Source organism: Sphaeramia orbicularis, chromosome 9, assembly GCF_902148855.1.
Source record: "Sphaeramia orbicularis chromosome 9, fSphaOr1.1, whole genome shotgun sequence".
Lineage (NCBI taxonomy): Eukaryota > Metazoa > Chordata > Actinopteri > Kurtiformes > Apogonidae > Sphaeramia > Sphaeramia orbicularis.
In genome coordinates this window covers 33,617,090-33,632,385 of record NC_043965.1, presented here as the reverse complement: position 1 = coordinate 33,632,385, position 15,296 = coordinate 33,617,090, and the positions used below count along the sequence as shown (strand labels likewise).

At 37.0% G+C, this 15,296-nt stretch overlaps 1 protein-coding gene across 2 annotated transcripts in view; it reads right to left on the bottom strand.

Moving 5' to 3' along the window:
* The window catches only part of si:dkeyp-14d3.1 (transmembrane protein 132C), a 160,844-nt gene that overhangs the window by 120,277 nt on the left and 25,271 nt on the right, over positions 1-15,296 (bottom strand). Inside the window, exon 2 of one of the 2 annotated variants that reach the window (XM_030144182.1) lies at positions 12,442-13,330. In XM_030144182.1, coding sequence (XP_030000042.1) covers positions 12,442-13,330 — 889 coding nt within the window. The remainder of the gene's footprint in view (positions 1-12,441; positions 13,331-15,296) is intronic. The other variant, XM_030144184.1, reaches the window with a different exon arrangement.

Here is a 15,296-nt window from a genome sequence, read left to right as displayed (position 1 = left end):
GAAACCGCATTAAATCATACGTCTGGACTCCCCGACTGCTAATATGTTAAGGATCATTCAAGGTCTCACAGATGATACAGTTAAATCGAGCCAGAGTGTCTGGGTTGAAGCATGTATTGTATTTCAATGAATATCAAGAATAGTAAAACAACTCAAGGATGATTCATTTATTAAGTGAATACTTGTAGGATAAGGGGCAATTCACATTAAAATATAACAGTATATTAATATTTTAGTTGGACCTACAGCACTGGATGGACAACTATAATTATTATCCTGTAAAAAATCGACACAAAACATGAAACAGCAAGCTCACGGGTCTAGCTTAGAGACTGTAATTAATTATAGGAGAAAGTCTTTGATCGTGTTTATGCGTAGAAGGGAATAAAAAAGTGTGTGGGGCAAAAAATAGTCAAAGTAAAACACTTGCGATTGAATAAGCTGACCTGTTAATTAGCATTAGATACAATGAATTATTGAAATTTAATTCAGTCACTCTACAAAGAAATAATTACCGCTGCATGTATAATATAGAAAGGTGGGGGATATATTGTGATCTTTGAGGCTCTGTTCTTGTCAGTATATTCATCAGGAGAGAGCGCCTGGCCTCTATTAGCCTGCAGCTGGGTATTTGATTGTGAGGTTCGATATATTTAATATTCGTCAACATTCAATTAGCACGCTAATCTTACCTGTAATGGTGGGTCAGGATGGTTATGAATCTAATCAGTGAATCAGACAGACAAAAAGATGGACCAGAAGTTCAGCTCTGTATGACTGGTGTTGCACATATTTAGACATTAGACAAATGCTGGAAGTTAAGGACGAGCTAATGTTTTTTTCGTTTTGTTTTGTTTTTTTTTAATGCAGCCATTAAAAGTATCTGAGGCGAAGAAAATATATTCTGTGTATATTATTAATGCACAAAGGTATCGATTAAAGGGATGAGAGGACTATTGTGTGCTACGTGTAAATATGAAGTCAGCTGAGGACAAATTCTGCTTTCTGTTACCTGCACCTAAACCTTTAACTCAAATAATGTTAGGATATCACGAGCCGGATGTATTTTGACTTTACCTGACTGCATATCTAAATTAACAATACTTGTGCTCATTTTCTTTATTTCAGTTTGACATGGGCTTTATCACATGAAAACACCTGAAACATTTTTCCATTAATACCCTTCTTACACACACACATATACGAAAAAATAAAACAACAAGAAAACAACATTCACATACATAATAACAAAACAATTAAAATTAAAAAAGGAGAGGAAGGTGGCCACCGAGCATCAAACTGTCCGTGTATCATGGCTATAAATTAACAATACTTAATGTTGTACCCTATTGCAGTGGAAAAGAAGAGGCAAAGACCAACTTCAGAGATCACTAGGATTTTTGCAAAAAATCTGATCCTGAATAGAAATCAGTGTATTGCAGGTATTATAATGGATGTAGGCAACCAAGGCTGTTGTTAGTACACCTATAAAGGTTTTTAAAGTCTCACTCATACACTATGTATTAAGAATGCATGTAAACTTTGTAAACTTTATAACTTTGCCATCTGTTCGAAGGACTTGACTTTGGGTGTTTTGCCATATTTTCCACATGTTCAAGCATTTAAAACACAAATGTATTCATTGCATGTAAACAAAAGGTTAATTGTCCAGTTATACTCATACTGCTACGTCCCACTAGTACCTTAGGGTTTTTGTTGTTGTTTACTTTCATAGTCCGCATGAGACTCAGGAGCAAAGATTCACGGATGATTTGCAAAGATTTCATTCATTTTCTCTTCTTCTCTAGAGCCGGTGAAGAATGTGCTCACAGGCACTGGGCAGAACAGTGGGATTTTTCCGACTGAAGCTGAACTGAAGGGCTGCAAACACACCAGTATGAGGCAAATAAGCAGAAATAAAAAATAAGCCAGAGAATAAAAATATGGTCCTGAAATGTACATAATAGATCTTCTTTGTGTCTTGTGGATTTAAAAATATTCTTCCTGTGCTTAGAGATGACACTCTAATGTAATTCAGTTCTTCAATAGAAGCATCAGTTAAAGAAAAACATGAAGCATACAGTAATGTGGCCATTTCCTTCGCCATAAACGCTGCTTCTTAGTATACAACACTGTTTTTTCAGGAAGAAACTAGAAGGAGCCCACGCAGATGATAAGACCCCCCACTGAGCAGTGTAGAGGGAAATTGGGGTAGATGTCGACACCATGCAGCACTCTGCTCTGCTCTATTACAGATTTGCAGTATACCTACCTCTTGGCAGCAGTCTTTGTTAGCGAGACCCCAGTGAGCTGCTGGCAAGGACGTACATCTACCAGCTAATAAAAATGTAACAAACATAATGGGACAAATTTAAATCAGCCAGCTCAGCATAACAGAGGTTGTTGTTTGACACCTTGTAGCACCACTACTGCTGCTTTAATGAAAATGGGAGGGGGCTGCTTACAATTACCTTGCAACATGTAGTTACATATTATACGTTATTTTTATTTACATTGATGTGTATCAAATTAGCACCTTTTAGCAGGAAGAAGATGATTTGAAGACCCTGGTGTTAAAATCACTGAAGTCACATTTTTGGACAATTCAAGTTGAGCATATAATTACGTTGTATTCATTTAGCTAATTCCACCCTATAAATGCAGACTTCATTTTGTGACTTCAGTACTTTTCGCACCAGGGTCTTCATTTGTTTTCAAAGTGCACACACAATCTGCTCCCACTTGCCAAATCATACTAAAAAACCTCTCACAGACGTAATGTAAACAAACTACAAAGAATTATTCATAATGACTAGAAGACATCTGACAAGATTTATTTAAGACTTATTTGAAGCCTGCTCTCAGATACGTTTAGTCTTAATCATCTATATCTGCTCCCTGGAGTGGTTCTTTTTTTTCTCCTATTTTAAAATGGAGGAGCCATTTTGGGAAAATAGCTTATAGCCTCAATGCCTGCCAATAAATGACAAGGCATTTTCTTAGTCTTTCATCACATAGTCTCTGCAGAAGCACCCCAGTGGCTGCTGATTCAGTATCTGTTTATAGCCAGCGATGATGGCTTTCAAATGAGATTGCACTCTAATGAATCTGATATGAGCATCTGACCACAGATGATCTGTGTGCTGTGGTCCCGTGAAGAAAAAGGTACTCCCACTTGGCTTAAGCCAGCTACAATTTATGTTCTTGTAAATTCATCAACCTGTGCAGTTATTTATTAGTGTTCACTGGGCGTTAATTCTGATGGGAGTTTCTGCAACAGTTGACAAGCCATTACTGGTCAGCAGCTTACTGTCTGCTATTTTCTGTCCAAGGAAACTTCTGCAAAGCCATTAAAGAATCTTACAAAAAACAGAAATGTGCATATAATCTGAGTGCACACAAAAGTATCTCTGAGCACAAAAGCATTCTCAAAGGGAGCGTTTCAGCTCCATATGTACAAATGTAATTCCACAGTCATTGTACTGTGACGAACAACCCCCCCCACACACACAACTGCTCAACAAACATTTGGTTGTCAGGTTCAGTTTTGGGATTGTGGAGGCTGGTGGGACAGTTTGATTGGTTGCACTGAATACTGACCATGACCTTTGATTTACTCTTTGGTTTCACTGAGATGGATAATTTCTTCTTTTTGTTATATTACATTTAGCCCAACATTTCCTTAAAGAATCAGGTTTGTAAGGTTATCTAAATGCCAACTGACAACAAAAAAAGAGTTGCAAGTGCTACATACTGTATATATAGAAGATGCAAACTAATGTACTACCTCTGCACCTGCCTTTGAATCTCAGGGCTTCGTTATGAAATGAAAACTACTGTAGCAGATGTGCTTAATGCACTGTCTTGCTTAACCCATAAAGACCCACATCCATCACCAACCAAAAGCATCTACTGATCTAAAATGTTTAACACCAGTTGATCCACTAATTCTATCAATCCATGTAAATAATTGGTGTAAAATGCAGTTTTTCATCTTTTCATGGTCATCAGATATGACCATTTGGACTTTAAGAGGCTCTGTAGTGAACGTGGAAACATCATCATCTTCTACAACATTGATTCACCAGTAAAACCCATGGTGTTGGATCAATGAGAATGGATGGAGACGCTTGTTCAGTTAATGATACATTTTACTGAAAAAGTTACTTTTTCTGCAGTTCTCTCTGTTCTTGATATAATAACCCTCAACTTTCATCTAAGATTTTGTGAACATCTACATGATCAGTAAATTAAATATAGGAAAATATCTGATTTATATTGATAAAACACAAAATACAGAAGATAATATTTTAAATAGATGGTGATAAATCACTTAAGAAAGATTAGGGAACTCATAGAGACAATTTCTTTTGGGACCTGACATAAAAATAGCGCTGGGTCTTTAAGGGCTAATCTCATGTGTAAACCAGTGCAATTATTACATATTAATATGGTATAAAAAAACAACAAATTACATAACTGAGCCTAAGCAGTTTGATCAATTTCCACAACAATGATTTTCTCTTCTTGACAATTCTGTCCCAAAAAACAGTCGGAGCAAAAGAGACTGTTGGAAGTGGACAATCGCACAGAAGAACCATCAGCCACAGTGAGTGAATGGTGAGCAGTTGGAAGTCCATAGGGAGTGTCAAGCTCACACTCATCATAGCGTTACGGTTGTGAGGCTGCATTTGTTCACACAGAACCAAAGTACTACCTCACAGGGATAATTTTCCACCTGCAGATACTGTTGGTTGTGTTCATTTCACGCACACATGCTTGTATTTCATAACATGTGTTCTTCTGCCCTAAATATAAAAGCATCCATTGTGTGATTTTGTGAATTGGTTACCCCTACTGGCATTGCTCCTACTGTGGATTATTTCTATGCCACTATTTTCTCTGTAACTTTTGAACACACTGAAAATAAATTATCTTTGGTGTGCTGTTTAGTGATTTTGTTCTTTTTTTTCCATTTTGCATGTTTGGAGTTGCACGTTAATCAGACTCTCTGATGTTCTTCCTGTTTTCTTTGTGCCTTGTTGCAGTTTCACAAAATATTGCTTTTAGTAAATCAAGAAAAGGTCCCACCTTGTTTTTACTTGAGGACATATTTTAAGGTAACAGTCTAGTGAGGACTGTATGCATTGTGCACATTCATGCTTGTGTGGATGCAGCCCCTCTAGTTGCATGTATGCAGATCAGTGAATCAGCATAAAAATAATCAAAAGGTCAATCTAGCTTAGGTTCAATGTGTCACTAGGAAAATGCAATTTCCTGATAATTATACCTTTATATTCATGCCATATATTGCAGTACATGACATATTCACAAGCATTCTACTATTTCACATGCACATATTTAAGTGTACACTGTCAGCACTCACACATATATTCAACAGCTGTACAAACACAATGTAAGACACTTACAGTACATGCACAGGACTAAGAAGTCACTGCACATAAGACAGTCTGTGATTGACAAGCACTGGAGGGCATTAACACTTTCATAGGTTTTTATTCCTAATTATAATTCATTTATCTATCTAATTTAGATCTCTTATTCAGTACGTTCAGCCAAGTTAAATTATTTGATTGCATAGAGCAAAGAGTGTCATCTGTTTGCACTATTTAAAGCTAATCCTTCACGATCAATTTGGAGATATAGAATGATAAATACAAAGGCCTATAATTCTTACTGCCAGATCCACACAAGGATTACTGAGCTTTTGATGTCACTAAACTGGTGCGGATGAGACAAAAATTTTAGCGTGTGATTTACAAAGCACCTGCAAATGGTGGTATACCCTACCCTGTATGTGTCTTATCTGTACTGTCTGACTTTTTGCATTTCCACTCTGTTGTATATGTATATAGTCTGTGTAGTTTGATGATGATGATGATGATGATGATGATGATGATGATGATTATTATTATTATTATTATTTTCTGTTATTTTTTGCACTATCTTTGTGTATGCAAGTTTTGTCTTGCACTTTATTCTGTTGCTGCCTTGGCCATTGAATTTCCCCGTTGTAGGATCAATAAAGTCTGATCTAATCTATTCTAATCTAATCTAATCTAATCTAATCTAATATAACATAACATAATATAATATAATATAATATAATATAATATAATATAATATAATATAATAAGAAAATATATTCACCACAAAGTACGCTGCACAGCAAATAGTGTCATAGTGCACCTGTGCCAATTGAGTGGGATGAGAATTAGAGAATATTTGAACATTTTTTGCCCATAAACTCTAATGCAAAATGCATCTAATTCACAACCTATTTAAATTGCCATAAGAAGTTTAACTGTTGTAATTTTTGTCAGCAGGAAGTGTAAAACTCACTCTCACACTGTCCATCCCACTTTCTTCAAAACTTTGGGTGAGATCTTAAGTTGGTCAGGGAGGATGGGGCAGATCAGATGGTTTGGGGTTTATCTTTTACTTTCAGAGTTAAAAATATAAACATCCTAACAGCACTGATGGGGATCAGGGTGCGCTATTACAGACTCTATTTAATAATCCTGTCTGACCTGGTGTTAATGAAGTTACTGCTGCTGTGCCAAATGCGTACATGAACACTGAGACACACAAATGCTGCATGATGCTGTCGGCAGTCAGCAAACAGAACATCAGTTCTGATGTTTCTGCAAGATTCTGTTTTTCATTCAGTGACACCAGAAGTAACATTTGAGTCCTGCTTGACTCATTAATCAATGTAAATTATTGTGACTGACATTTCAGTAAAATTTCAAAGAAGAAATACAAGAAAAGCAAAAGACACAAAATGCATGACAGTTCGTTTGTGATGCTGGACAGCTCAGTGTGTGCCCATCTCTGCTAATTAAAGACAAGCAATCTAAGAGTTTTTGCTCTCTGCAGTTATGGACCCATCTGTAAAGATGAAAAACATCCTGAAATCAGCAGCTCCAACAGATCAGTGTGTAGAGGTCTATTACAAAATGCCAAACTTCTATTCTATTCTATTCTATTCTATTCTATTCTATTCTATTCTATTCTATTCTATTCTATTTTTCTCTATTCTATTCTATTCTATCCTCTGCCTTCCATGCAGTTACTTCGTGCATACATTAGTCACTGCTGTCCATCACCACACATAATAAAGCATAATGATAGATAATTTGGTTACTGATGCACTGCCTTTTAAAGAGAAGACAAATTGAGTCTATTGCAGTTGCTCATACAGTACTTTTGGTATTCACAGTATGAGCATAAGGACCATGCACAGACATGTTAGCATACATGCACAAGCACTATTTTACATACACAAACACATCTGTACACAATGTCGTAGCAAACAGACAGTTTTATTGAAATCTGTTTGCAAACAAATGTTTGGTAGAATGTTCTCCATGGGAGGCAAATGATTAAACAAACTGCATGCAAAAGAGCGGCAGTGTTTATCTGGTTGGCAGACATCAGCTGACAACAACAGAGTCATGTAGGTTTACATAGTGCACACCTGCATCTGTCACACATCTGCATCTTCTACAGACCCACATAAAGAATGCACACTCTTTATCAGACACAAACACCCGAACAAAATATAGATGAAAGTACAACCACAGCAATGACTATTATTATGTCCAAACTGTTGCAACCAAGAATTTTGTATCATTGCATCCAATTTTATTCCATTTCAGCACATTTTAAGGGCAACAAAAATGTCACTCAAATGCATCAGGGAAAACTAAAATCTTGCTTTATATAACCAGATGTAAGACTTAAATATTAGGTTACTCATGTAATCAGTAATTATGAACCATTTAATATTAGTTTGAACACAGTAGTAGTGTTAAATTGTTGAATGACCTAAAACAAAACAGTCACAAGTGGTGCGTTCGTGTGTGTGTGTGTGTGTGTGTGTGTGTGTGTCTGCATGTGTGTGTGCCTGTATGCTCATTTGTTGCATCACTTCTGCAAAAAGGGAACTGTTAGTATGATTTTAAAAAATCTACATAGACAATTCAAAGGAAAACTGAGAATTTCTGCTGTCGAAAGTTGCACAACTTAAATGAGTTCATTGCTTCAATGACGGGTGTGTGGTTCTGAGGAAATGCTCATGTAACAACCCTCATTTTACATGAGTCATGCTATTGTTTATGGCAGCACTGCACCAAAACACAAAATAAGGCAATTTCCTTTTGTGCTCTGGGTTTCACTTTCTCTGAACTGCAAGCACAAATTATCTTTTAAAATCACTTCTTTTATTGCATTAGATTTGCATATGAAACATCTAAGAGTGAAAGATAGTAGTGAATTATCAGTGACATATTACAATCTACACTGCTCACACAGTGATGCCACAAAACATATTATGCTAATGACTTTAGCTTATACATCACTTGTATATTGCGTTTAATTGCCTTAGAGTCTAAACTGTCTTTTCAACGTCTTTTCCTTCAACTCCCTTGCATTAAGAATCTGCTGGTGTGCACAAATGTCTTCATTCTTTGAGGACATTACAATGAATAGCTCCTGTTTTTGATAAAATAACTCTGCAGTTCTTTTTATCCAAACAAGCAAAAACAGATCGAGCTGACAACAGAGGAATACACAACATATTTCCCACCTTGATTTTTTTATCTCAAAGTTTTACGCTAGGGATGTCATTTAACTTGGACAAGACATTTTAAGCCACGTTATTGTTGAGATTAATTATTGTCAGTCACCATTGCACTTGGAAATGTCATGACTAGTTGAACTAGACTAGAACATGGCATTTAGCTCCATTAATGCTCAGACTAAGCACAAAATGTTTCTTAGAAGCAGCATGATTGCATCAAGTCAAATGTTACTGGGTACAAATTAACCTTAAGTAGACAGACATCTACATGCATGATGGGAAAATCATGTAGTAAGCTAGTAATAGCAGAAGAAAGAAAACGGGTTTTCTGGACGACCTGTTTAAAATCCCTTAAAATAGGTTTGTTTGTCAGAGTTATTATCTGTTTCAATTGTAACTATTGAGATGTAAAAGGAAAGGTAAGACATTCACTGCTCTAACTTGAACTTCACATAAACCTCATTTATTAGATCATCCAAGGGAATGTTACTTGAAAAGCGCTATAGAAATGTAATCCATTATTATTATTATTATTATTATTATTATTATTATTATTATTATTATTATTATTATTATTATTTATTATAGAGCAAAATCTAAACTTAAAAGGTTGATATTAAGTGCTTGCAGTAATTCTGCACCTTTTATAAATCAAATTAATGTGTAGCTTATTTCATTAAATAAAAACCAGATCAGCTTATGAGTGTTTGTAGAACACTTATGCAGTAATCTCCTTCTTATACTACCGTGGGCATATCTGTGAATATTTGTAGCCTTGCAGCTACCTGTGTAATAAGAGATGATGCATTAAAAACAGAACACACATTAATCGTTTTTATACGCGAAGTCAGGTGGTTTTATTTTCAGTTCACATCTAAATGATTAGTCCCCTTTAGTGGACAGCATTGAATCGAAGGAAAAAAAGAGACAAGAAATAGAAATCTGCTCTTACTGTGACAGAGTGACCCATGACTGTTGCTAAACATAGCAACTAATTATTGGTCCATTTGAAAAACCTTCTAAATTTAAGGGAAGTAAACTGAAATAAGTACAACTTTTCCATTTCTGAGTGACACAACCTATTAACACACAGGAGGTCAAATCAAATCAAAACCCATCAAATTGAAAGTGCCATGTCAAGACGGAAATACACCAGCAAGGCATTCCATGCTGGGCATCCACAAAGCAATAAATTGGTTGGATGATTGGCTATTAAAAATATGTGAAATTAGCTTTCATTGCGTAACATCTATCACAGCATGAGCTTTCATTATAATGGATGAGACTAAGGTAGAAACTGAATAGAGGAAATAAGGAAGATTGAGTGAGGGGCTCCCTGGACATTTGGAATTTATTTTACATTTTTCTTGATCACAACTTGACAAGTTTTCGCCAAGCAGTAGAATATTCCACGTATCTGGGTAGGACATTCAAAACAATTAGAAAGATAAAACACTTTCTCACCATATAATATGTGCATGTACATGAACAACTTAAGAAACAAAGGGTTTTGTCTTTAAACTGCCAATAGGAATAAAATAAACTCTAAAGACAAAAAAGGACATTTATATTGAGCTGATGTTGTCTATCACAATATATAATTATATCATGACGATGATTAGTATTATTATTGTTCCACCATCTAACCCTACATGTGGAGGATTTTTTTAATTCAGAGCCAGCTGCTGTGGTCTGGAAAGTTGGAGAAGTGACTTGAGCCTGAAGGTTCAATGGCTCACTTCCTCAGATTCTGATGTTCCCTTGAGCAAGGCACTTATTTACTCCTCGGGTGCCTGACATGACAGTCCACATATCCTGATCTGCAGTCTGCGTGTGTTGTGTTCAGCTAGTGATGGGTTGAATGTAGAGGATAATATACTGACAAATAAAGATTCTTAATATTATTTCTCATGCTCACACTAATACTACATAATAAAACTAAGTACAGGAATATGAAGGATTTGCTGTTGCTATAAATGTACCCAAACAGGAATCTAATAAACATTTTAAACTATAGCAAAGGAAGGTCTGCTTGACAGATTTCACAGGATCATAGTCTCGTCCTGCATTCAGTGCTCAACAGCCAACAATGGCTGACGCAGAAGTGTGCAGTACACAGATGATAATGATGTTGTGAATATAGAGATCAAAGTCTTCCCGCTCTGTTGATTAAGCGCCCTAACAAATGCATGTATGAGGACAGCCTTATCACCTAGGACCACACAGAGGCCTTTCCATATCTGCTGCTCTCAGATGGCCAACCTGCGCCTGCCACGTGCGACGCTGCCAAATAAAAACACCACAGGCATTGCCTCTGTGGCCAGCCTGGCCTGCTCATTTGACTGATGAAAGAAATCATTTTGAGTTTCTCAGTTTTGAAAAAAAGAAAAAAGTTTTAAATGCCTTATCCCTTCAGGAAAACTAGTCTGTAATTAAATGTAGCACAGAAGGACATACAGTTAGTCTGGCAAATTTATTTGGGTTTGTAAAAACTTCACAGCTAATGTGCCCTTGTTTACCTTGGCTCCAATTTTTGAGCTTAAAGGAAAATCTGAGTATTTGTAAACTGGGAATATTATCTTTGTGGAAAAAGAAAATAACAGCAGAACAGCTTTGCATATGAACATTAAAATCCTTCATTGAAAAATCTGCATTTGTGCCTTTTCAATTAGACTCAGCAGAAAACGCTCCTATTTTGTATACAACCTGTTTCCATTTACACAAGTTGATAAATTGGCTTGACCCTTTGTTCTGGCATTTCTTAAGGTTTTTCAATCATCTAACCAGTGTGATTAAGATCAGTTTCAGTCATTACACTAATGGACATGCATTTTAATTAATGACATCCTCATTTGCATTGCATGTTAATTATCTAAATCATTTTGTCTCATCTCTTCTCAGTAATTAGTACCTATCAACAGCTCCACTGAATCAAGCCATTTCCAGGAGATAACTCTGCTCTTCGGCTGTGGAAGAATTATTTTGTTACCTGACTGAAGTTATGATGTTTACGGATGCCAGACAAAAACAAGAAAATTACTTTAAAGCTTAAGTTATAAGAGACTGAACTCCCTGGTTTGTTGTGATGTTAGTTCAAATTCATGTCTGAAATCTGAAAATCCTGACTTTGATGAAGCTGAAATTATAAAATTTGTTGCTTGAAAAAGAAAAATAAACTTAAATTATTAATTATTACTTCTTTTATGTGATTTCATCATTTTCTAAGCCAAGTCCCAATGAGTTGGCTACATTTGAAAATATTTTTCTTGCAAAATGATCATACACACATCTCCAAATTCCTCTTTTTCATCCTATTTATACACATCAGTAATCACCTTTGACCAGGTGTAGTGATTAACTACTGAGTCCCAGTTACACGTCATCTATGAAGGATAAATCATATAATCATATTAATTTTATGAGAAAAATATTGTATTCCAACCTTATGGGTAACAGTGAGAATTTACTTTATATTCTATGTGACAGCAAAGATCAATATATTCTCTATAACATCATCAGTAATCTCACTGTAGTACTTTCCTGATGATCACTTAACTTAGACTGTAGCGTCATCGTCATTCTATTCACTACAGTGGAAAAGTGAAATGCAGTTAGTGATTATTGTGAGGGAAACTAATATTTTAAAAGCTCTCCCACTGTTTTCTTCATTGCAGTTCGGACACTTAATTTAATTGTACTGGGTGCATTGTCTTTTGGTTTGAAGAGAAAACACTAACTTAATAATATGCCAAAGTCTAAACTCTGTGACTGCTGAGACTGAAAGACATGTCTGCAGAGTGGAGACTTCATAAAAGGAATAAAAGTATCAGTCTTACCTGAGAGTAAACATCTCCACAGGAGAGTAGGCTGACACACCAATAAAAGCAGAGACCGTTTCCCTCTGCCTCATGGGTATGGCTGGCACCATGACCATGAAGTTATTATCCAGCCTGTGCTCAGTCAGTGGTGGAGGAGCAGGGTTCTGGTAAAGCCTGACCCCTCCAATTCTCTTCAAAGGGGTGGCGGTATAGGAACCAAACAGCCCTTCCTGGCTTGAACGGATGAAGTTTTCCTTCCTGGCCTCCTCTGAGTGACACTCCCCTGCTTCTGTGGACTGCAACATGTAGTAGAGTTCCACAGGCGTGCCCTCAGATATTTCAGGGTTCCTCTGGCGTCCTGGCACTACGCTTGGCGGACTGAACCAGCTGGCCAAGGGCTCGAGCTCGGCCACACAAAGGCCCAGCTCCCCCTTCAGCTGGCAGGTTCCACGGACCTCCTGGGTCTCATGGAAAGCAAACATGTGCACACAGGGAAGCTTGTCTATTGCACTGTAATCATCCCAATCCCTGCCTGTGATGTAGAACAGAACCTGGACTTTGGGCTTTGCCAGGTGAATCCTAGTGTTCATGATAAAGGTCTGCACCTTCCAGTTGAAGGTGAAAAGGGAAGAGTGGGGAAAGGTCCCCGGGGCCTGGAGGAGCTCTAAGGGGACGGGCTGCTCCACTGATAGAGGCCCATAACTGGCATTCACAGAGGGCAAATTTCTGGCCTGATAGATGAAGAAAGGCTCAGTCCGTGACATCAAACTAGAGTTCCTCATGAAGTCCTGGTTGGCCTCCTTCAGGAAGAACACCAAGTCAGCGTTGAGCACCTGGTAGTTGACTGGCAGGTATGTGGGGATGGAGGAATATCTCTGCAATCCCTCTAAGACTCGACAGTCAGCTACTACAAGACAGAAACAAAGACATGACTTAGCACAACCACACCACAGGATCATTTGTTGTAATTTCATTTTTATGTAAAATAATAAAATCTTTATAAATATATATGACACGTTAACAGCACTTTACACAGTGTTTTCGACAGACAAAGCCAAAACAGAAAGCTCAGAGGTAATATAATAACAGAGTGTAACACTGCCACAGCACTGGGTTAAATAAGAACAAGACAAAGTTTAGTTCAGGAAAAGGTGATGCAAGAGAAGAAAGGATACAAAGTATGAGATGTTAAAAGAAAATGGAAAAGGTGTGAGACAGAAAAGTGCATAATAGTAATAACAACAAATAAAATAAATCATTAAAAAGAGAATGAGAACAACAAAAGCAACGATAAAGCTATTAAGAGAAGAAAAAGAGACACAACAGCACACCACAAAAAAGAAAGAGAACTAAAAATAATATGATAATTTGAAGAAAAGCAATTTAAAAAAACAAAAGAATATGGTAAAAAGAAAAAAATTACAAAAATCATATAAAAGCAAGTCCATAAAAATGTGATTTACTATCACTAGTTTTCTGTGCCTTTGTTTTTAGTCAGGTTTAGTTATTTCTTTAGAAGATGGAACTGAAATCTATCAAGTAATGACAGGTAAAGCAAATGTCTCATAATAGAAACACAGTAACATATGTTTACAAGCGCAGACAAGAAGATTGGTATGGTTGCTTATTAAATCAATTCATTATGTGTCACAATTACAACTAATCTGTCAATCTGTGGTTTGTCCTTCGATATTCAGGGGCAAATTACAAAAAAAATTTCTTATGGTCATGCAATTCAGACAGAAACAGAACAACACACATATACAAGGTTTTAATCACAATGCGTGTGGGCTTTGACCTTCTTCTCAAGAGCAATCTGCTGTGTGATTACACTCCCACAACACCCCCCCACTTCATGCTAGCTGGATTTCTTTCCTCTGATCACTAGTGTAAATCAATGTCCGGACACATCAGACAGAGATCTGTGATTCACTGCGCCCCCCTTGACCCCAGTTCTGTCCCTCAGACAGATGTGAGCGTGCAAGCGGACGCCGAATCTTCAAAAACCAGGTACAGCGCCGCTTCTCCTTAAAAGAATCACTTAGGTGTTTCTGAGTAAACTCTGTCTTTGCGACAGGGGACAAAGGCTTCTGAGCAACAGAGCACCACAGAGCAATTTGTATTTTTCCTGAACAAGCAGGAGCTTTGGGTTGTTTGTTGGCAAGAGGTATTCCTGTATACGCAGCATTACACTGCTGACAAATGAACAGTTTGATAGTCTAGTAAAAGCAAAGCAAGAGAAAACATTCAGGTACAAAGCTATCCTCTGGTCCCTGGGTAGTAATGTTACCCACTCATGTCCGAGCCTTCATGTTCAAGCAAAGTGAGCTCTAGCTACACGTCCGACCATCTCAACGCACTGTAACGTGATTTATTGGTTTCACAGCTGCCATAAAGGATTAAAATGCCATCACATGTGTTTGTTCACACAAGCTGGAAAATAAGATCGCATGCATAGCTCACTGCTCTCCCCTCATTAGTAAATCATGAAAGAATGCATACTAAGAGACTGATTTATGAAACTGACTCACATTTTACAGCAGATGGCAACAAGAGGCTAATGAAATATTTGGACACAGAGAAATAAAACAATTACATTTTGAGAGGGAAAACACACTAGGACTGAACATTCACTAGTCAGGCTATGATTCAAACAACATTAGTCATGATAAGAGTCAAATCTAAAGGAAGTAGATAAAAAAATATAGATAGATAGATAGATAGATAGACAGACAGACAGACAGACAGACAGACAGACAGACAGACAGACAGACAGACAGACAGACAGACAGACAGACAGACAGACAGACAGACAGACAGACAGACAGACAGACAGACAGACAGATAGATAGATAGATAGATAGATAGATAGA